Source organism: Bremia lactucae, assembly GCF_004359215.1.
Source record: "Bremia lactucae strain SF5 chromosome Unknown BlacSF5_NotPlaced_183_SHOA01000117.1_1171385bp, whole genome shotgun sequence".
Classification (NCBI taxonomy): Eukaryota; Oomycota; class Peronosporomycetes; order Peronosporales; family Peronosporaceae; genus Bremia; species Bremia lactucae.
Window position 1 is genome coordinate 1,055,619 of NW_027152196.1, and position 23,364 is coordinate 1,078,982.

Below are 23,364 nucleotides of genomic sequence, written 5' to 3' on the forward strand. Positions count from 1 at the left end.
TTATGAGATTTCTCATATAACGACTATCGCGTCACCTATTCCTGTATTAATCCGTTCAGCTTACGCCAAGGATGAATAGTGTGTAGCTCTGCTACGAGCTTTAAACATTTTCAATTTAGGTATAAATTGCCGGCACGTTTGCGTGCAAGGTTACATTAATTTTCTATGATAGCGACCTGTTGCTTTATTGCACGGACACTGCGGACTCCCCGCGTGCCGTTGTTCCTCATGACGAGGATTTGAAGTTCCAATATTCTATGAGGCACATGATACTGTCCTTGGTGGTCATCTCGGTAGAGAAAAGACCTACGGCTCTGTAAGCCAGCGTTATTGGTGGCCCAAACTTTATAAATGGGTCAGCATACATGTTCGCACATGCGAAACTTGCCAGCGGGCTAAACCCTCGGCGCATGCTGCTGCGCCACAGGCGAACCTTCCCGTCCCCATAGGTTGCTCGGAGTTCATTAGTTTGGATTTTGTTTTCGGTCTACCGAAAGATTCAGCCGGTAGTGATCTTTGTTGACCGATTGAGCAAAATGGCTCACTTAGCGGCCGTACCGGATTCCATTGATGGTGAAGGTACAGCTAAGCTGTTTATTGGTCGCGTGTTCCGACAACATGGTTTGCCAGCGGCAATTGTCTCTGATCGGGATACCCGTTTCAAGGGTAAATTCTAAAAATCAATTTTCCGAGTGCTTGGTATGTCCACTGCGGACCATCCGCAGACCGATGGTCAAACTGAACGTGTCAATCGCATCATTAAAGACGTTTAACGCAGCGTGTGTGCTCAGACACCAAAGCGCTGGAGCTCAATGCTCCCAGTGGTGGAGTTCGCGTCAAATAACGCTGTACATGCCTTTACAGGCTTTACTCCGTTCCGTGTCAACGGTCTCACCCGCCCACGCATTCTATTAACGAAACCACTGCGTGGGCTTGGAGGGGGAGAATTAGCCGATAAACTTGCTGATATCAGCCCTGTTACCGTTCGGGAACAAGTAAGCGAGGAGTTTCTTGCGACGCGATTTAGTGTCTTTTAAGACATCTAAGGGATACGATGGCTGATAGCCAAGACAAAAACAAGAATAATCAGATGCCAAAGGCAGAATCTGTATTAATTCTTATATGGTCGGAGACCGAGTTTTACTAAACGCCAAGAACCTATCTACCAACTTGGTTTCCATGGTCTTCAAGACCAAATGTGCCCGCTCTATATTAGACCATTACGGTCGTGGCCAAGAAGGGCCTAGCTTATACGCGAAACCTTCCTAGTAAGCTGCGTACACACCCAGTGTTTTACGTTGGCTTGATTAAGCCATATCGGGACCCTTCCCACGTGAACTTGAAGGCGCTTGCGCCGAGACAGGCGGTCGTGCCGCAGATTGCTGCATCCTCACCAGGATATCCAACTGGCTCTTTAAATGAGGCTGCTGACGCTTTAGCGTCGAAAGACGGTCCCGAATCGCTACAAAAGAGCTCTCAACCCGAGCAAGGACCTCACGAAGAAGTTGCACCTCGTGCCGTATAGCATCAAATGCTTCCGTCGAAATTTCGGCCCCCTCCCGCGCTGCTTGATGCGCGGGGAATCCTTCAGTCTCATGTGGAGAAACTCTTAAAGCGACGTCGTCGTAAGGGTCAATACCAGTATCAGGTGAAGTGGCTTGGGTACCCCTCTTCTGAACACTCTTGGGAGTTCGAAGTACCTCTTCGGCACCACCGCGTGACAACATTCGCTTCATTCCCTCTTTGAGGTTGGAACCTAAACAGCAAACCGCTCGGTTGTGTTTTTCATTCCTTTGTCTCATGACAATCAAGCGTGAGTCACAGACTCTTAGCACCTTCCTCGACGATGAGGAAATGGTGGACTTTGAAAGTCACTCTACATCAGAGGAGGAGGAGAAAGAGCGTCGTTCTCTCACGCCTTCTCCTCCGGATGAACGTCGGCGGCCCCAAATCCGTTCCCAGAACGTGCTACCGCTGATGTCTAAACTGCATTGAGCAGGACACGGAACCCTGAGTCCAACATCATTACGAATCCTCTTAATGAAGAGCAAGAGCGGATAATCCTCATAGAGGAAAGAGCTCGTCGTTGAGCTGCCGACCTAGCGAAAACTAAAGCTCGTAGTGAATATAGATTCACTCCGCTTAGTGCGGACGAGCGTCTCAAAGAGATAGCGGGTCATAACTTGGCCATCAGGATCTCCGGTGACCCGGCGAGGACGCCGGAGGAGATCGCTGCCCGCGACGCTCTTCATGAGCAATACCTTACGCCAAAGGTAACGACGCGAAGTCAGTATCTGACGCGTTTACGTGATCAATACCGTGGGGCTTCGGTGACCTCCATGAGGGAAATTCCGATCATATTGTTTCCAAACGAAACAAGGAGTGAAAACGAAGTTTCATTTGAGAGCTGGGTCCACCGGGTTCGCCGACTTCGTAATATTTGGAATATTAGAGAGTCTGCGGAAGAGGTGATGTTCGTTTGGATCGGAAGCTTCGCTTTGACGGTGTAATGGGGCAAACATCGTTTGGAGAACCGTTGTTGTGGTAAATTGACTTAATGGGTAAAATACCCTTTTATCTAATTTTATAATACTTAGCTACTTAAATTCCATTTATTATGGGTAACAAATGTGGTCGCCGCCAGATATAAATCCGGCGGCCAGAATCTATTTTAAATTAGCTAGAGCAAGGTTTTAGATTTAAGAAATTAAATAAAGTACAGACCTCCTTTTGATCTTAAAGCGTTAAGTGCCTTTCTATATGCTTGCGCATTAATCTGTAAGAGATATAAGCCTTTCTAAGATATTTCCTCTTGGGAACTAGTTGCCACTTGGTTTTACGAATCCCTTAGACTAGGATTTTTTAATCGTCAATAGCTTGTACGACCCCCTGAGTTGATAAACCCATTAGTTCAATAGAACTAAGTGACTCTCTGAGTCTGAAAGTCTTCCTTTGGCTTTAGAAGCGAGGTAGCTCCGCTATAATATATGTAACGGACGTTCCGTTACAAGTTCCTCCATATTGCTATCTTCTTTTGAATAACTTGATAAGTTAATCTAACTATGTATCACGACTCATTGCTTGCCTATTCGCACGTCTAGCTGCGATTGGCAGGATTGATTTAAAAACAGAACTGTCACATTGCCACCACAATTATTCCGTGAATGTTAATATTGGCGATTCTAAGAAAGAGAAATAGTCTTAATTTTCCTCTATTTTCCTCTTATAGGTAATAATACTTATAACTAGATGCTGCTTAAATTTCCTAGAATTCATGTGTTGAATGTAGGCTGTATGAGAATGCAGCACTCTAAGAAGGAATATAGAGTCGCAAAAAATCATCAGTAACCACGACGATTATCACAACACATAACGCTACCAATTATGTAATTTTAACAATACATTACATTACACCTCTTTGACAATCCGCGTTCTTTCTGTCTCAAGCGCTTTAATTTGCAACACCAACATTCGATTCACCGGAGTAGGAATGCCGTGGCGCTCGCCCTTTGCAACTATATGCCCATTTAGTGCGTCAATTTCAGTCCTGGAAACGCACGAACGAAAATGAATACGCCGTATGTTCTTAGCAATCCACAAGATCGAAGATCTACCTTGAACCATGACGCAAATCTGCCAGCATGGAGCAAACATTTGAGCCGGTGCTTCGAGCTACGTCAAAGATCTCGTCCACAAGTTCCTAACCATGCAATACAAAAGTGTCGGTCTTAAGAAGCAGTGCTCTAAGAAATCATATTATTACGTCTTGCGAGCAATCCAGCGATATGTTCACACTCTTTGCAACTGCATAAGCCTCGTGCACCACCATGTAAACGCATTGCCTACAGCTTTCATTGACAGCAACACTCTGAGCAATTTAAACGAGTCACGGATGTCAATACGATGTTAAAATGAGTTTGTTAATGGTACTCAAGTCATTACACTATTGGATGCATTCAATATGGATGCAAGCGGATTAATGGCGGCATTTATAATAAGCTTTCGCCAAAGCATTCCTTTCATTTCAGTTTTCTCTAATATTTTGCACCGTAAACCTAGAAATATTCATATCTGTCAGACAATTCGTCGAACATTCCGCGCATATTCCGTACCTGCCGCAATAAATAATTGCGCTAGCTTCTCTATCGAGGCATTGCATTTATTTTGGAATAGACGATATTCGTAAAAATCATTGAACGCTTTGATTTTAAAATTTTGGAATGGAGCGAGGTACGTCATCCCTCCTTCCAACCCACTCGTTAATACTGTCCCAAACTCCACGACTCGTCCCCCTACATATGTCACTCCATTTGCAAAGTGCCATTTTTGAGTGTCAACTCTTTTGGAGTCCTCGTCACCTATTTCTGGCACTTCACCCGGTCCATTCTGAAGCAGCACACATAGTGCGTCGTTTTTTAACATGTGTCGGTTGTTCTTGTAAAGTTCTCGAATAACTTCAGTACTATCATATGCCTTCACGGTCAATAACAACACGTCGAGCTTGTTCATTGGTTCGATCTTTGCACTTTGCAAAGTCCGAATATGAACATTTGAACCACCCACGACCGTTGCCACTCTCTCGTCCGAAGTCATTTGAAATCTTAGTGTCTCCTTCTTTTGTTGCCTTTCAAGACTCAATTGGAACTGGCCCTTCTTCATCCAATTCTCGAGTTGCTGAGGCCTAACAAAGGCGTCAACTGTGAATTGTGGCAACTCTCTTTTTGTTTTATAATTGGTAGCCAAGAGCCCTAATTTCGTGAAAAATATCGTCCCGATAGCTCCCAATCCCAGCACCCCCACGTGCAATGTATTGAATTGAGAACTTGTTTCTACCTTCAATACATTTTCCAAACGTGAAAGCGAGCAAATTGAACGCACTTTAGATCGGAATACGCTGCAATTTCTCATTGCAAAAATGATGGGGATCATCAAATAGTCCACGTATGATGAAAATCGCTTGGGATTCTTTATCTTAAGAAATTAAATTTAGTATTTATCATAAGCAGAAATAAAATTGAAACGAGCCGCATCCGATTGGCTATAATACTATCGGAAAGCAATCTTGTAATTGATGCACCATTGTAATATTCCCATTTTCAATTCTCAGCGATGTCGACTTTAACAAGCACCGACATGGGCGAGCTCAAGCGCCCTACCACGCGTGTCCACGCGCCCCCCGGCGGTGGCTCTAGCTGGAGCTTCGGTAGTGATCCAATACCCGTATCCGCCGGTCGCAAACGTATTAATGAACCACAAATACAGGCCCACAACGACACCAAGATGGAGTCCCCACGTGCCGCTCCGGCCCCTGTCGTGGCCCAAGCCCCTAGGATGCCTTCTACGAGCGGAGTTATTCGCATTGCACTACTTAAAACAAGCAGCGATGCGGAATTAGTGGACCGCATTGTGCAGAATTGCTTTGCCAAACTAGAAAGTCAAATCGTGAGCACCGAGACTTTCACCGTCGCATCGTTAGAGCAGCTCCCTTACGCGGCCAACAAACTAACGAGTTTTGGTGGATTCGATGCTGTCATCTGCTGTGGGTTTCTTAATACACAGGAAGCCCATTTCTCAGCATTAAGTACGTCATTGACGCAAAGTTTCATTGATATCAGTATCAAGAACGTTCGCCCCGTGGTACGTGCTGTGTTTATGGGCGAGCCCCGCGTGGCGTCAGTCAAGATCAAGGGAGGATGGGGCACCGAGTGTGCTGACAACATAGTACCACTCGTCCAGCTTGGCGGGTGTATTGGATCCCAGTAAGACAGCAGCAACCAAGCATCCGATCACAGCACGCCTTAAGTCCACCTTATTTTTTTTATCCCAAATTAAAAAATAATAATTCTTAAGAAAAACAAAATCTAAAAAAAAACGATTCATTCAAACAAAACTAGAACCAATCATAAGCCTCGTATCCAGCATATTACTGTCGAGTTAGCCAAAAATGATGGAGCTCGCCCCGGCACCATGCTGTAGTTTCTTCCGTGCCATCTGAGGATACGTACTTGCACGCTTATTCGCTTCCGTCTGAATCGTATCCTTCATACTCACTGACTGAATATCCTGAATCCCCTGTGCCTGAAGATTCGTTCGAATGGCTTCGACATTTCCAGCTGCAATCCCCATATCGTTTTTTACTTCCTCAATCGTATGCGAGCCATCGTCATGTTCCACAAGAACACGGCGACACGTCGTGTTCGCACACGCGCCTTCTCCACCACTAAGATGCCACGCATTACGAATCATAAGCTCAAAGTAATCATCGTCATCAATCGACGCACTAATGTTGGCATAATACCGCACAAATTCATTCGGATGAACCTTATTATCCTTTGCACCACCATCAAACGTATCTAGAAATTCCAGCAGCACTTCGTCTTCCGTCTTTCGTCCTTCAAGTACTTGAGGATGCTTCGTCACATTGTATTTTCCCTTCAGATCATTGAGATCCACGACATGATTTCCATCGGTATCGAGACTTTGAAACGCCATTAAAACAAGTTGCATTCGACGATCATTCAACTCGCCACGCACGGCCAATAGAAACTCATCGTAATTGATACTTCCCGAGTGATTCGTATCAATAAAATGAAACAATTCGTCTTGGTCGGATTCACGTAATGCCATTGCATGTTCTCGCAACGCTTTTCGAAACTCTTCGAGACTTAACAAACGATTGCCATCGTCGTCAATAATACGAAATTTACGACCCAATGTTCGAATGCCTGTGGCACCGTGTTCAAAGAGCGACGTTCGCAATCTCTCGAGGGATTGCTGCACGGTGGTCGATCCCCGCAAAAGTTTGGCAGGCAAGAGATTGCCACGACTGATTTCAAAAGGTTTGTTTTCAAGTGCGCCGGATGCCGGGTACATACTGGGCTTGTTATAACCACCTACATGAATCAACGCCATGATGTCGTCGGCAAATGCAGTGCCCCAACCACTACGAACTTTTACAAGAGCGACTCGAGATTCGGTCATTAACAAAGCTTGGACGATTGGACGCACGTTTTGGACACTAATTTTCATGAAACTTTGTGTCAATGCAGCGCTGAATGTGGCAAATTGCGGATCCTGTGTTGCAAGATAACCAAAACAAATGGCGCCGTCAAACGCACCACTTTTCGTTACTTTGTTCGCAGCGTACGGCAACTGCTCGATTGTCCCGACTTGAAAGATTTCAAAGTCCAGAGATTGAGTTTGTAGCTTTGTCTGGCAATTCTGTACTGCCGCATTTATTAGTTCAGCGTCGGAGGTCGTCTGGATGAGGGCTACACGCACGCGAGTGCTTGTTTTGAAGGCGACAACGTCCATAGGAGACTGTAGGGGTGTAGGGGGGGGTAGTTCTGTCTTGGTGTCGAAATGGGGCGGATTTCGAGAATTTGTACCCAGAGAAGCGGACGTAGAATCATCTCCAAAGACAAAAGTTGAGCCACCTCCTGGAGGTGCGTGCACTCGCGTGGTGGGTCGCTTGAGTTCCCCCATATCCGTGCTGATACGTGTCGACATGTCTTGACTTTTGGGGTTGAAAACGATCGATAGAAGCGGTGGATTGGCTTAAAAGAAGGAAATTATTGCAATGACTTCCTGGTAGTGCATATCAGAGACAATACACTAATGTGTGCACCTGAAACGAGAAGAAATAAAGAAAAAATATAATTTTGGGAAATGTGATATTCACACCCTTTTCACACACCCTGGATGCTAACGCGACAAACGCAGGTGGAGACGGTGCCCATCGCGGCGTACCGGCGGACCACCCAATTACGGCAACTCTAGACTCAATTGGAATCCTTACTATAACCGCCTCAGTTTAGATCGGGAGTAGTGGTGATCCAAGTTCAGACGGAGAAAGGATGTTATAAACTCCGGTGGGCTACCAGTATATATTAGAGGTGCTGCCGGGAATTAATGTGAATACGAGTGGCATCATGGACGCATCAGGAGCGTGCATATACCAAAATGGCAGATATGCTTGCCAATAAGGCAATAAACGACAAAAGCAATTATAATCTCAGATTGAAGATTACAGCGCAAGCAGGACTGGTGGACTTTTCTGGCAGCACATGAAAAAGGGGACGTTGGGAACTGAATATTTAAACCAAAGGAAGGGATCATTACGGAGACCAGAAACGACGTGCTTTAAAGGACGGCGTAGGCGTCGTTCGACTATCATTAGGTAGTGGGAGATGCGAAGCTGTGAGGTTATATGGAGGCGCCTTGCAGGACGGACATTAGGAAGTCGTTAGCGAATAGAGTTAAGGGACATCAATGTGCCTCACTGAAAACTGAACTGTCACCCCAAATTAGTCCCTATTGTAACTAATGGTTACGGAAGTGATGTAATGGGTGTATTGTTACATACGTATTATTTCCTAAAAGCAATAATTGATATTATGTTTTAGGTAATTGTTCCAATATTACCAAATTTAGTAAAATTGATGCAAGAAGATATTAGTTTTGGTGATTAGTTGATTTAACTATAAATTAACCGAGTCTATTGCTATAAGACACGATTGTGCGGTGCGCAAGGAGGCGCCATACATAGTTGTTTCCAATTCAAATAAATTAGAGGTAGATAGAAGATCTTTACTGTAGGAGCTCAATATATTAATAAAGTCTTACTATTTCTCTATTCTAAAGCCTTAGCCTAGACCTTTAAGCTCAAGACCCTTGGCTTCATAGAAACCTTCCTATGTACTTTTGCGTACGTGAAGTTTCGAGGCACCTCACCTACACTGTAATCAGTGTAAAGTTAACTAGTACTGATCAGTACTATTTAAAGTTGCCCCGTTATACTTGACCAACAGGCATGCCTCAAAACCAGAGCAGTATGCGCCACAAGACGCTGGCAGCGAGAAAGTGGCGTCGTGCTGGACAGAGATAAAATACTTAGCGGAAACGGGGCGAGGCGACAGTCGCAATTGGTGCAAATGAATTGGTAGTCATTTTTTGCACCATTGTAATTTGCTGCACCACTGCAATAAAGTGTACTCGTTCTCAGACAAGGGCGGTTGTGGTCGCGTTGATAATGTTCAATGGTGATTCTTGACTCTGTGCAAGGTGCAATGACTAGTAACCTTTGGGATCAGCACGCCGATAAAGCTTTGTTGCTCGTTTACTAAAGCATTGTGGGGCTATTAAAATATTTGGAATTTATGTAAGCCACAGCACGCCGATAAACGATTTGTTGCAATAAGCGGAATTGCAGTAAGCCTCCAAGCACTCAGCACGCCGATTAACGCTTTGTTGCTCGTTTACTTAAGCATTCTTGGGCTAATTGTAACGGGGCACTACGACTTGTACTGCTTCAGTACAAGTCCACTTCGCACTGCTTCAGTTGCGAGTGGTGCCTTACGTTATTTCACGTACACTAGTACGTGCAGAAAAAGACTTCTCTTTATGGCAACTAGCTTTAAGAGGGTAAAATGAAAACTGTATTAATATAATTAAGTGTCTGTTGTTCTATCTTTGTAAATGCTAACTTAATTATAATTTAATACGAAACATGTAAATGAATTCTTATCTCTATCTTATCTGCCTCTCTCTTTTGTTTATCTCTACAGCTGATTAGCCTGCGGAATATAAACATATAATGGTCGATACCTATTTATGGAGAAGAATTCTGAACATTACTATATAAAGTAATATTTTCCAAATAGTATCTACCTTTTAGATACCTTTAAGTGTTAATTTCATCTAACGATACACCCCGTTACACTAATAAAGTGATTGGAAGTGTTGTAAGCTTCCAGGCGCTCAGCACGCCGACAAAAGCTTTGTTGCTTGTTTACTTAAGCATTGTGGGCAATTAAAATAGTTGGAATTGTTGTAAGCCTCCAAGCGCTCAGCACGCCGGCGGACGCTTTGTTTTTTCAAGTATCCTGGGGCTATTGAAATAATTGAAATTGTTTGTAAGCCTCCAAGCGCTCTCTAATATTAGTCCAAATGTCTTCTTTTAGCTTTGCTAAGCAGCACTTGTTGTCGAATGTCACTGGGGCGACGTCTTTGTGTTCACTCATAGCGGGCTCTGGCTCCTTGTGATTTGGAACATCAGCAAGCCAGGAGTCTCGTCAATTCAGCACACCACGGTACATCTCTGTACTTGATCAAGAGTGTGACCATATTGTTAATTAAACGAAACATAACATCATATATTTTATAGGAAATTGATATCCCACATCTAAAGTTGATATCTCCACAACTACTTTTGAGAATATATTTTTCCAAATTTAAGCAAACCGCTCCTTCCTTATTATTGCTCTCCCACAACTATTTAAAAAAGGAAAAAGTAATTTTAAATTCGTAAGCTTAATTTGTTATTCCCACAACTTCTGTAATTTGAGGTTACAATCCAAAATGTCTGCAATAATTCTGCGTATATCACATTGGTGCGACTTAGGAGGGGAGCATGAGGAATGCAGCAATGAAAACAATCTGACTCGCCTATTTTTTGCCAATCCAAAGTCTAACAAATTGGCACGGCGCTTTCCTTCTGCTTTGCTCTTGGACTGCACAACTAGACAAACAAGTATAAAATGCCCTTACTCCATGCTGTTGGATTTACTTGCCTTAATTCAATATTGTGTTTATACCTTAATGTCCTTACAGCAGTTGTCAGAATAACAATTTTAGGTTGCAAACTTCAAACTGTAAGAAAAAGTCGATTTAAGTAGGAGCGGTTCATTTAAATTAAAAATAATAAATTGATTAAAAATAAGTAGTTGTGGTTGCCAAAACGTATGTGGCAATAGTCGCATATGGCGCTTTTTTTTTCTTGCCCCATCCAATAGTGCAATCTTTGCCACAAGAAACAATACTTTTAGAATTTAAGAAAAATAAGTCATAGTGTAACATTTATATTAATTAGTGCTGCCCTCTTGCAACCCCTAAAATTCGCGAGCCAAGACGGAATTTTGCAGCGTAGTCTGGTCAAAATTTGCCGTGTGGAAGGAATTAAGACTCAGTGCTCGCATGCGTCGGGGCGTCTCGTGCTCATTGTCGTGGTATTCCACGTGAAGCTTCGCAGAGAACGGCCGATGCCTCAGCCCCGTGCTTTCCTCGTTATGAACGTTATCAGGGAGCGCGCTACGATTGATTGCAAGCGAGCACAGACTACAGATCGTGAGCTTCATTTTTCCCACAACCGGAATATCCGCATTAATTGTTAATTTACAACGTGCACAAACGACCTTCATTTTGACCAAAACGAATAGAAACAAAAAAAAACGTTACCGTGCATGACCAAACACAACGCCCCATATTTCTATCGTACCTCGCCACACTTTTGACAATTATACCGCCTAGAAAACGTACCAATGTCGTCGACACACACAAAGCACGTCTTGACTTTCCCGGGAGCCATTAATTCGCTCCGACGTACAAAAGTTTGATTCGCTACACGTTTCATATTGACGTATTTCTTTAAATGTTCAAGACTTAAAAGGCGTTGTCGCAGTCCTTTAATCGCCACCCATTGAGGCACATTACCTTTCAAGTCCGTATAGAAGGCCTGAATAATATCTAATGTCTTGCGATCGCGCTTGCTCTCGATACACACAAGACCTGAACGATAGATACTCCCACGCACAAAACCGTGGGATTTCTCCATATCTGGACAGCTCTTTATCTTAACCGAGTGAAGACAGCGCACAAACCCCCGTCGTCCGTCCGGGAGACAAAAGCGGCGTTGGATCTCCAAGTAACAAAAGTCACGATTCCGTACGAGGACGTACGGCGACCGGAGCGCTAGCCATCGAATCCCAATGAAAACCGTGCTCTCGTCGACGCGGTAGGGCTTAATCTCATAGAGCACGACGGAGTGGAGAATGTCGGGCGAGAGCTTTTTGTCAAGCTGAATATGGGGGTGCGCCATGTCGACGTTATAAAGTTCCATGATTTCCTCAATACTGGCCTCTGCGTCGGTAATCCCTCGAAAGTAATAAACGCTTTTTTTCGTCCCGGATGTAATTTTAAGTTTCTCAATGCGAATGCTTTCTAATTGTTCGGTATACTCCCACTGGAGATTGTCTTCGTCACTATCAAGACTCGAGTCGGTGCTACGAAATGTGTCGCTTGCCGAGAAACGCAAGAGCTCATTGCACGCATGATTGGCTTCGCGAATGATCTGTTCCTTGCGTGAACCGGATAGCGGTGGACAGTGAAAATTCTTCCACTTGGGCTGCTTGGACTTCATCGCGACGGATGTGAGTTTTTTAAATATCCACGCTTGATAAAATACATGAGGTTTTTTGAAAATGAATTGATGGCCTTTTTTCGAAATAGAGCCAGATGCCGAGATAATTCCATATCTTAAGAAAGGGTTTCGATATGGATACGCCATATGAGAAGATAGTAGTGTAGCAATTATGGCTATGGCGCGACAATGGTGCTGCACCGTCCAATAAATGTGCTAGTAAGCTTTGACACGGAATATCTTACATGTTAAGAGACGCCCACGGCATTGAGTATAAGATTAATTTGAGTAAGGGCCAAAACATACTAAAATTAACTAAAGGTGCGCCAGCCATGGGCACAACCCCTTTTTTTAATTTTCTAATGGAATTTACACAAACACAAATGGAGGCAGTACTTGCCAAGCGCGTAATTTGTCGATACTTTAAAGTAAAGTCTTAATTTATTCCCAGCGATATGCAGCCAACCTTATCGATGAATTTCTTTAGCTCAAAATTTTCGAATATACATTAAAAAGCTTCACCATGTTTTTTCTTAAGAAAAACACTTTTGCAAGCATTCGTATCACGCGTGATAGCAGTTTGTAGTGCTATCAAGCGTTATGCACTCAATGATCTCCAACAGAAAGAGTAGCAATTACCTTCCGTGTTGTAACGCGGAGCGAGAAATGGCTGTGCGGGCAACTCCAGGAAGAATGACTCAAATCGCCTTTGCAGAAATATGATTTCAAGGCCGTACTAACTCATTAGCTTAATGCACATCTTGCTTTCTTGCGGATAAAAAAGTTGTGAGCTTACAGCGTGCACACCAAGATTACTTAAGCTTTTCGAGTAGGTGTTGGCAATTATTGGCTTGCTTGAAAAAAGATTTAAACCAACAATATTATTAAAGATCTGACCGTATCCTCTCGTTATTTTTTGGTCTTGTGCGACCAAATTGACTTCTGAAGGAGCCTCGGACTCATCTCCGAAGGGAAGGCCCCGTAACGATCTATTTGAGCCCCTACTGTTGGCGATCTCACATGGGTGGTCACTCGATTGGATGTCACAGCTGCGAATTTCGCTTTTGTGAAATAGTTACATCACACTGATTTTGGTGTAGACTACCGACAATTCAAAAGCGGTAAAATTGATGAACACCTGTTACTCGTCATGGTTCAACTTAAAGCAGATTTGTTTGCATCTAACAAACAATCGTTCTACAATTTTCTGTTTTAGGCTGAAATAGTCCGCCAATTTTTCAAGACACGATTGCGCGGTCGACAAGGAGGCGCCATACTTAGTCAGACATTATTATATAATAAACTCAGTAGTAGATAGAAGATCGTTACGTAGGAGACTAATTATTTATACTGATTTACTTTTCTCTAATTCTAATCCATTGAATTACCTTTCGTAGCATAAGGCCCTCAGCCTACATTCGTCACTACGTGCTTCTGTAGGTTTACCGTAGACAGTAGGACTAGATCATTAATATTCAATGAAATAAATGAAAGTATATTTGCTCTTCCATTTTCTTAAAAGTTCCGTTTCTTTCGGCTCACCGCATCAGCGAAAGAATCCTCTACAAGACGGACCACTAATTCTCTAGCCAGCAGGAAATCACCTGCTGACTCAGATTTATTTTTGCTTTCAGTACGACCGGCTGCCACTGCGGAGATATTAATCTCTCCATTATTGAGAGTAGTATCATTACCATTAGTAGTATTGTTATCGATGCTGAGTCTTTCAGCATCGTTGTCTAAGTCAGTAATAGCATTATTGTTATAACTGGTTTTGACCACTTAAATGTTAACTAGCTCAACATTGATATCCTTCGCATTGCCTTAGGGCTATTGCGTGATGAGCAAGAGCTATAAGGTTATTTGCTCGAGCAATTCTCCCCTTAAAGAAAGAGTTACTCTCAAACAGGATAGGTATATGTGGGTGGCGTAAGCCATCCACAAAACGGCGTTTACTTTGTGGAAGCATGCACTGAATTGTTGATGGCAAATTCTACCATCGGCAAGAACTCGCTCCAACTCTTAAAGAGTAGACGTACCCGCGAAGTATCTCTTTGAGAAGACTAATTGCTTGCTCCGTCTCACCGTCTGTTTCAGGATGATCAGAAGTTGACGTTTTCAAGTGGGTTATAAGTGATTTAAGCACTTTTTGCCAAAGTTCCGCCGTGTAATAGGGCACACATCGGATGGAGAGCCGTTATTGTGTACATTTACTTTATGAGTAAATTACCCTTTATTCTAATTTAAAATAGTGAATTACTTAAATCCCATTTATTATGGGTAATAATGTGGTCGCCGCCAGGTATAAATCTGGCGGCCAAAATATTTTTTTAATTTGCTAGGATAAGGTTTTTAGACTTAAATAATTAAATAAAGTTCAGTTCCCCTTTTGATCTTAAAGCGTTAAGTGCCTTCCTAAGGCTGGCGCATTGATCTGTAAGAGATAGAAGCCTTTCTAAGGTATATCCTCGTGGGCACTAGGTGCGACTTGGTTCTACGAGCCCCTGAATCCTTGTACCAGGATTCCTTAAGCTTTGATAGCTTGTACGACACCCTGGGTTGTTAAACCCGTTAGTTTAATAGAACTAAGTGACTCTCTGAGACTGGAAGTCTTCCTCTAATTTTAGGAGCGAGGTAGCTCCGCTACAGTGAATCTAGGGTCTTAATCTGAGACAAGTTCACCGGGTGGCCCATGGAATAAAAATACGTGTAAATAAATACACGAGCACAGCTTTTGGCTGTGATCGACTCCGGGACGGCGGCGAGATGACCCATCCTGCCTAAACGGTAAAATAAACAAGAATGCCATTATTCGTGTGATTGTCTTCGGGTTCCCCGAGGACGAAGTCCATCAGTACGGACTGCTGACACTTTGTCTAAACAGGCAGATGTTGTAACGGAGCACGGGACGAAGTATTGGGCTTCACCCATTGACAACCTTCGCAAGCACGTATGTACTTGCGGAACACATACTGGCGTGGCAAGTAAAAGTCGCGCCTTATCGCGAGATAAGTCTTCTCATGTCCACAATGACCACTCATTGGTGCTTCGCTGTATAAAACACTAAATCATTACGTGTCGTATATCGATCTGTTTAGGATCGATCCAATTTCGATAATTCTCTTAAGGATTGTTGGTGTTGGATATTATAGGTGATCCATCAACCCTTTAAGAGCATTATTTACTTGCTCTTCTAACGTCATCGAGTAATGTTGACGACGAAACAATTATTGTTGCAACAGTGGCCTTATGCACACTATTGATTTGCGCAGCCGGCTCAAAATTGGGCCGACGCGAAAGGGCATCAACGACATCGCTAAGTCGTCCTGATTTATACTCCACGGCAAAGTTACACACCGCGAAGGAAGACAACCATCTCGCCATTTGCGAGAGGTGTGGAATGTTTGCGGCCGTGCGTGATGACGCATGGTCCGTAAATACAATGTACTGTCAATATCCTAAGAGACAAACCCTAAGCTTTGCCAGTGCGTATTTCATGGTAAGATGTTCCTTGTCATGCACTCGATCGGTGCGAAATCTCGCACCGAACTTAACAGATTGCTTACACATCGGTTAAAAGTTTTACCGGCATTAGTTAGTCCCTGTGGTATGACTAGCCACTCCCATGGCACTCTGCTTGGGGTGATTACTGCTGTGAATGACATTTTCCTGTTCACGCATAAGGATCGAATGGAATTCGTCCATTAGATCCATTGGCGAAGAGATAGTACTCTTTGACTTACCATCAATGATTACGTCTTTTCGTGGTATCGGCGTTTGAGCCGGTACCGTTGCAGCGTTAAAATTATTAAATGCATGCACTATCAGCATCCTCCTATCGCTTTACACTCACAGAAGGTCGGAGAGCTATGCGGGGAAGTTGATTTCCTTACATGGCCCGCTGCTAAGCGTTCGGCATAGAATTTGTCGATTACAATTACTTGTTCACGAGGCAATGGACATGTCTCTAGCTGTTGTTGCGCTATCACAGCGAGACCCTCTACGATCGACTCTCGAGTCGATTTAAATCTTTCGCACTGTCTCTTATAGACGGGCGTCTCAAATTTTATTGAATGTTTCTTTCCAAACAAGATCCTTGTTTCGTACCACTCAACGTATTTGAGCGGTCGAACTTCGGCGCTGCCTGTGCTTGTGCACAACCGTCGGTAACTATGTCCACGTCACAATGGTGGACCTTCGACACTGCCTGTGCTTGTGCACAGCCATCGGGACCTAACTCTACAATAAGTTGGGTACTCACACCAAGGTCTTGTGCAGTCATGCTAACGACCGATCTACAAGTGAGGCCATCGCACATCACGTAAGACATACACACGATTATGGACGCTCCAAGACGTTCAACGGTTGGCCATCTGATGAACAAGAGACAGCCATCGTCACGGCTTGATGCTGCCGATTTATACATGGCTCGTACGTTCTGAGCTAAGGTAATTCAAGGATGACATCAAATCTGTCATCTAAATCTGGTACGATGAAATCATCTTCTTACTGTTTACCCTTTAAAGTGTATTGGGTGCCAACTACACGTTCTCTTACTGTTACAGATGCGCCTGTTGCTACGTGCACTATCATCCTCGTAAGAGGGATATCATGCTCATTATACTTGAGTCTGCGATCTTCTAGCGATTGGCGTCGAATAAAATTGTTCAATGCCCCACAATCAACAAGGGACTTAAGTGGCAAGTTGTTTGACAGTTCTATTTCTAGGGTTATGAGGTAAACCTCATCCCTGGGGCAGTTACGCACTATGTTTGTGTCTTAGGAGCATCTTTCGTCAAAAGTCCTGCAAATTCTTTTGGCGTTGCTGGATCAGTAGGGCGCTTCGCACCTACTGACCCCGACCATATTTTTTAAGATCCGCCTCGCCGTTGCGCATTTACAACAGCGTCGGATCCGCACCCTCCGCTTTTTCTAGCGAGAGGTCGGTCTTTGTGCTCAGTGCTTTTAGGCACTGGGCCGTGGGGCACTACACTCATAGGCGAAGTGATCCATTTTCTTACAACGATAACCATTCTGTAATCGTTTGTAACTTGAAGAGCGAGATTTCTCGCTCTCTACATACGAAAGATCCATATGTGCCGGCTCCGTTTTCTTGTCGCCTTGGAGGACGATAAGCTATAGAGTGGACGAAAGCCCTTTTCAGGCTAAAGTTCTCCTGTTCCGCTATAGAGATCACTCGGTACAGCGACTCTTACTCTAGCTGGAACACGTGGGTCTTATCAGGTCCGTCTGCAAGACCTTTGATAAACACAGTTACCTGTGTTTGCTCATCAATTGGATGAAGTACGAAGCTATCGTTTATGTTGGGCATAAGCGTGAATGTCATGCTTGCCCTGCTGTAAATCCAGGAGCTCGGCTCGAGCCCTAGATTTGGCACGTGGCGGCTCAAATGCTTGTCTGACCTGGGTCTTAAAGACCTTATACAACCCAAAGACAAATGAGTCGTGAAGCTTGAGCCCCAAGGCCCGAGATTTGGCACGTCCGGTTTAGTTAGACATGCCAAATTTTACTTTTTCGCATCATCACTGATACGACGAGCTTCTATGACATCGTCTAGTTCGACGAACCATCTGAAAAGGGAGTCGTCTTCGACTACCTTAAAGCTTAAATATTTCTATCTTTATGCTTTCTAATGGGTCGACACTTCCGTGTCGACCCATTAGCAGCACATACACGCTAGTGTCTCAATATTTTAACTGTTAAGCACCTTGTTTTTAAAACACCTCTGTATGTTGAGAGCCTTGCTGATGAAGCAAGCTTACTTTTCTTCGACCTTGTCGTTTTCGAATTGTATGGACTCGGCTATGGCCTCATGCTGTTCATCTCTGCTCAGAGTGGACAGCATTGCGCCAACCGCTAGCCCGCCTACGACCGAACTCATTCGTTCGGTCGCTCTCCGTTCGAGGTCACTCAATTGCGGATACCTCTCACGCGTTGCGTGATACCTTCCTGAGGGACTTGGAAGCTCCCTCCTTCTTCATCCAACATGCCCATTGAATGGAACTTGCGTGGGTCGTTGTGAGGACTACAAAGTTCTTCCAGGTGTAACAAGGCTCCTTTCACTAGCACTGATCAGTACTAGTTAACCTTACACTGATTACAGTGAAGTTTATGTGCCTCTAAATTTCACGTACTTATGAGCGAGTACAGAGGAAGGTTTCTAGGTAGCTAAGGGTCTTTAGCTGCCAAAAGTTAATTCAATAGATTACAATTAGGAAAAAGTAAAGCTGTATTATCAATTAGTTTTTTACGTAACGATCATCTATCTATTACTGAACTTATTCTATTAATATCCAACTAAGTGTGGCATCTCCTTGTGCACCGCACAATCGTGTCTCGAAACGATTGGCGGGGTTGAGTTAGACTTAAATGAACCAATCAATAGAGCTAATGTCTTATTGCGTCAATAATATCATTTTGATATTATTTTGAGCTATCTAAGCCAAAATTAATAAGGATATTTTTTTTTATTTGCTTATTTACTCTTATAAGAAATACTACCTATGTAACGGGACACCCGTTACACCGAGGGGGCGTAAAATAACAATTTACATTAGCGTTGGTTCCAGCAGATGATTATAAGAAAACCTTTGGTGCCGATAACGATCCGCAACCATTCGTGGACGGGGTTGTTGGCGTCATCATTATAAAGGGGTGTCCAGTGACATAAACAATTTTTCTTATTAGAGGAATGTTAAATATTATTCCTATGAGAGAAAATGAATAAATAAATACAAAATTTTTATGTTTAATTAATTTTGACTGAATAGTTCCAAAACTACCAAATTTAGTAATATTGACGCAATAAGCTGTCAGTACATTAAAATTTCTAAAATCCACCAAAAAAGATTCGATAAATCGTATGCAGATATGAGTTCTGTTAATTTGTAGATTTAAATTTTAATCAACCCCGCCGATCGTTACAAGACACAATCAGGCGTTGCAAAAAACACATTAAATAGTTGATTATAAATATATAAAAATCAGTAGATGGAAGATCGTTACGAAAGAACTTAATATCTTAGTATATAAGATTTCTTAGCTGCTTTAAACTTTTTCTCTGCACGTCGTGTACGTAAGTGGTCGAGGCAATCCCTCCCCTTTACTGTAATCAGTGTAGGTTGACTAGTACTGTTATCAGTATTAGCAAAAGGTGCCCTTTTACACCTGGTAGCGCTTCGTATGATGATGCGACGAAAGTGAAAATTGGCATGTCCGTCTTCGCCAGACGTTTCAGGTCTAAGAGCTCAGGCCTCAAGCTCCACGGCCTATTAATGGTTAGGTTTTATGAGGTCTTTAAGACCCGGCTCGAGCGACCATATGAGTTGCTCCGTGCCGAATTCGGGTTTTGAGTTAAGCTCCAGGTTTTGAAGCAGGGCAAGCGTGGTCTTTTTCGCTTATGTCCAATATACACGATACCTTGTATGTTGCATGGTGAGTCATAATAGATGAATAAACACAGGCAACTTTGCTTAATAAAAGTCGTGCGGATGTTCCTGTCAACACTCACATGTTCCGGCTCGACCTAGAGACGCTATGCTAAGCGATCACTGTAGCGGAGCAGGAAATTCAGTCTGAAACTTGCTTTTGTCCACTTTGAAGCTTATCGTTCTTCGAGACGACAAGAAAACGGAGGTCCGAACCTATGATCCTCTCGTATATAGAGAGCGAGAAATCTCGCTCTTCAATTTACGAACGATTGCAAAAATGCAATCGTTGCCAAAAGACGGAGTGCCTCAAGCTGTGAGCCTAGAAACACTTAGCAAAACGACCGCCCCCCCCACTAGGAACACGGAGGACGCGGATTTGACGCTGTTGCGAAATTGTAACGGCGAAGCGGATCGTCAAAAAAAGGTCGGAGTCAGTAGATGCGAAGAGCCCTACTGATCCAGCAACGTCAAAAGAGTTTGCAGGTCTTTTGACAAAATTTGCTCCTAAGACACACTCGTTGTGTTTAGCTGCCCCAGTTGATGCGGTAAACCTCATCACCTCAAAAATATAGTTGCAAATAAATTTTCTCAAAAGTCTTTTGTCGATTGTGGGGCGTCGATCGACGTCAATCTCTCGATGATCGTAGACTCACAGTTTCTGAGCGCGATATCCATCTAACGAGAATGACAGTCGCCTAGCAACAGGCGCATCTGTAACAGTAAAGAAGCGTACAGATACACGTTGAAGGGTTAACAGTACGTTGATGATCTCACGTACTGGATTTGGATAACAAATTGATTCCATTCTTGGATAACCATGACTCAGTAAGTATGAGCCATGCATAAACTGGCAGCATCAAGCGGTAACGATGCCTACCTCTCGTCCATCAGGTGGTCATCTGATGAACGTCTTGGAGCGTCTACAAACGCTTGGATATCCTAAAAGTGAGTTCGATTGCCTCACATGTGGTTCGGTCGTTTGCACGACTACGCGAGACCTCAGTGTGACAATCCATCCCACTGTGGAGTTAGGTCCGTCCCGACGGCTGTGCCCAAGCACAGGCAGCGTCGAAGATTGATTACTCGAATTGGTTGAGATGTACGAATCACGAATGTTTATTTAAAGGCAACATCCAAGAACATTTGAAACAGCTGTCTATAAGAGATAGTGCGAAAGTTCTCGATTGACTGGAGAGAGGATTTCGCTGTGGTAGCGCAACCACAGCTAACGACAGTTGGGGAGAATACTCCCCAAATGAAAGTTGAGGGCTCAAGTCCTTAAGATTTTGCGGAAATAAGTCGTTAGAAACCTCTAATAAATGGTTTCCAGGTTCCTTTAAGAACAAGTTTGAGAGTGGAAACTAGAATTGGTATTTTGCTTGCAGCGGATATCCATTTCCCGTGATTTGCATACAACTTGTGCTTACGCAGAAGTGTAAGAACCTTTCGGACGTGGATGCGATGTACTTCAACGTCCAACTAACCTTTCATGGCTCTGCTATGAACGAAGACGTCATCAAAATAGCTCGGTGCAAAATCTCGCACCGCTCTCAACAGATTAGTTTCACATCTGTTTTAATTTAGCAGGGGCAGTGCTAAGTACGTGTGGCATGACTAGCCACTCCCACATCATACCGCTTGGGGTGCTTACTGCTGTGAACGGATTATCTTCATCACGCATAAGGATCTGATAAAATACGTCTATCAGATCATTGATGAAAAAATGGGACTATTTGACATACCATTAATGAATTCGTCTTTTCGTGGTATCGGCGTTTGAGCCGGTAGCGTTGCAGCGTTTAATCAATTGAACGCATGCCCAATCCGCCACTCTCCTGTTCGTTTACGCACACAGGAGGTCGCAGAGTTATGTGGGGATGTTGGCTCCCTCACTTGACCCGCCGCTAAGCAATCGGCAAAGAATTTGTCGATCGCTAATACTTGTTCACGAGTCAGTGACCATTGCTTCGTGATAAAGTTTTTTTTAAGCTGGCATCAGATCGATTTCGTATAGAGTGCCTTCATCATTTGGCAACTTGGAGTACGGATTGTAAAAGAAACATCCTTGAATTCGATCAAATCTTTATATAAAGGACTTGTCTTATAGTTTCCCAGGACTGGGATGTGAAGCGTTAGATCCGAATTTTTTTATTGAGGCCATCGTTGAGCTGCTGAGAACCCTTCCATTCTCAGGAAATACTTTTGCCGGCCAAATGTCGGCCACAAACTTTTTCATCTATGACAAGTAGGTAGATCTGATTATCATTGCCACTACGCATATTACCCAATAATCGAAACGATTCTTGCGTTAGGAATTGAATTTTCTCCAAGTTGACTTCGGAAGCGCTAATTAATCAAGTGTATAAGCGCCTACACTTACTTTGTTGTTTCCAAAGACATTTAACGTCTCTGGGTGCGTTGTGGATAAACACGGTGTAAGCCCAGATCCAGATAAGATCAAGGCGATCACCGACCGGCTTGTGCCAGTCGATATAAAGAGACTTAGAAAGCTCCTCGCTTTAGAGGCGCACCGGCACAAGCACTCACGCAATTATGCCGAAATGACAGTACATATTTCTACTTTGTTGAAGAAAACTTAAAGTAATCATGGAACGCTGATTGTCATCGTTCCTTCGAGAATATAAAGCAAGGCTTGATGCAATCGCCAATTCTAGCGATTGCTGACCAAGATAGACCATTTCATGTGGTCTGTGAGGCCAGCGATTTTGCAATCGACGGCCGTGAACAGTCTACATCTCGCAAATGGCGAGATGGTTGTCTTTCTTCGCGGTGTATAACTTCACCGTGAAGTCTAAAACAGGACGACTAAATCTCGTCGTTGATGCCCTTTCGCGCCGGCCCAATTTTAGGCCGGCTGCGCAAATCAACAGTGTGCATATGGCCACTGTTGCAACAATAATTGTTTCGTCGTCAACATTACTCGATGACGTTAAAAGAGCAAAAAAATGAGGCTCTTACAGGGTTGATGGATCACCTAAAATATTCATCCCAACAATCTTTAATAGGATTTGTCAAAATTGCATCGACCTCAATAGATCGATACAAAAAACAAAACGCAATGGTGTACTGTACTATACAGCCATTGCTGGTGACACGCTTCGTATCGTCATCCCTGTGTCGTCATCCCCATCAATAATGATTTGCGTTTAGACATCATGTATGGGTGCCACGATGAACCAAAAAGCGGACATCGTGAAAGTAAGAAAAATTATCTCACGATAAGCCACGATTTCTACTGGCCACGCCAGTAAAGCACTGGGTTCTCTCGTTGACATACTACCTACGAAGTATGTCAACGAGAGAACGCAGCGCTTGATCCCGTGTCCGTTACAATTTCTGCCTGTTCCGGCAGAAAATTGGCAGTACGTATCAATGGACCTCGTCTTCGATTTTCCTGAAGCCGATCACAAGAATACTGGCATTCTTGTGTTTGTTTATCGTTTTAGCAAGATGGCATATCTTGCTTAAGTCCCGGAATCGACCACAGCCGGAGGCTGTGCTCGTATCTGTATCGACACGATATTTCGACTTCACGAATTATTCGTTGAGCTGGGCTTAGTTTGATGCCCCAGATTCACGCGGTGTTTTGGCAATCTGTGTTCAAATTACTAGTAACGCAGTTGAAAATGTCAACTTTTGATCATCCTGGAACAGATGGTCAGACGGGACGTGCAAACCGTATTCTCGAAGAGATAC

The 23,364-nt window shown here is 43.6% G+C and overlaps 4 protein-coding genes across 4 annotated transcripts; all 4 read right to left on the reverse strand.

Annotated features, from left to right (window-relative positions):
- Positions 1-3,196: 3,196 nt before the first annotated feature.
- On the reverse strand, positions 3,197-5,024 carry CCR75_002727 (uncharacterized protein). The gene is made up of 5 exons (XM_067960824.1): positions 4,113-5,024; positions 3,943-4,055; positions 3,764-3,868; positions 3,615-3,700; positions 3,197-3,547 (listed from the first exon to the last, which is right to left on the reverse strand). Exons 1-5 carry the CDS (start codon positions 4,927-4,929, stop codon positions 3,409-3,411), a joined length of 1,260 nt encoding a protein of 419 aa, XP_067815608.1. The 5' UTR covers positions 4,930-5,024; the 3' UTR covers positions 3,197-3,408.
- A 72-nt stretch (positions 5,025-5,096) lies between these two features.
- CCR75_002726 (uncharacterized protein) lies at positions 5,097-5,405 on the reverse strand (the record flags this gene model as incomplete). Its single annotated transcript, XM_067960823.1, has 1 exon — positions 5,097-5,405. The coding sequence occupies one exon, from the start codon at positions 5,403-5,405 to the stop codon at positions 5,097-5,099; it is 309 nt and encodes a 102-aa protein (XP_067815607.1).
- Positions 5,406-5,673: 268 nt separating this feature from the next.
- On the reverse strand, positions 5,674-7,509 carry CCR75_002725 (uncharacterized protein; the record flags this gene model as incomplete). The annotated part of the gene is made up of 2 exons (XM_067960822.1): positions 5,674-5,861; positions 6,006-7,509. The coding sequence occupies 2 exons, from the start codon at positions 7,507-7,509 to the stop codon at positions 5,674-5,676; spliced, it is 1,692 nt and encodes a 563-aa protein (XP_067815606.1).
- Positions 7,510-10,832: 3,323 nt separating this feature from the next.
- CCR75_002724 (uncharacterized protein) lies at positions 10,833-12,225 on the reverse strand. The gene is made up of 2 exons (XM_067960821.1): positions 11,276-12,225; positions 10,833-11,192 (listed from the first exon to the last, which is right to left on the reverse strand). The coding sequence occupies exons 1-2, from the start codon at positions 12,194-12,196 to the stop codon at positions 10,890-10,892; spliced, it is 1,224 nt and encodes a 407-aa protein (XP_067815845.1). The 5' UTR covers positions 12,197-12,225; the 3' UTR covers positions 10,833-10,889.
- Between the last annotated feature and the right edge of the window lie 11,139 nt (positions 12,226-23,364).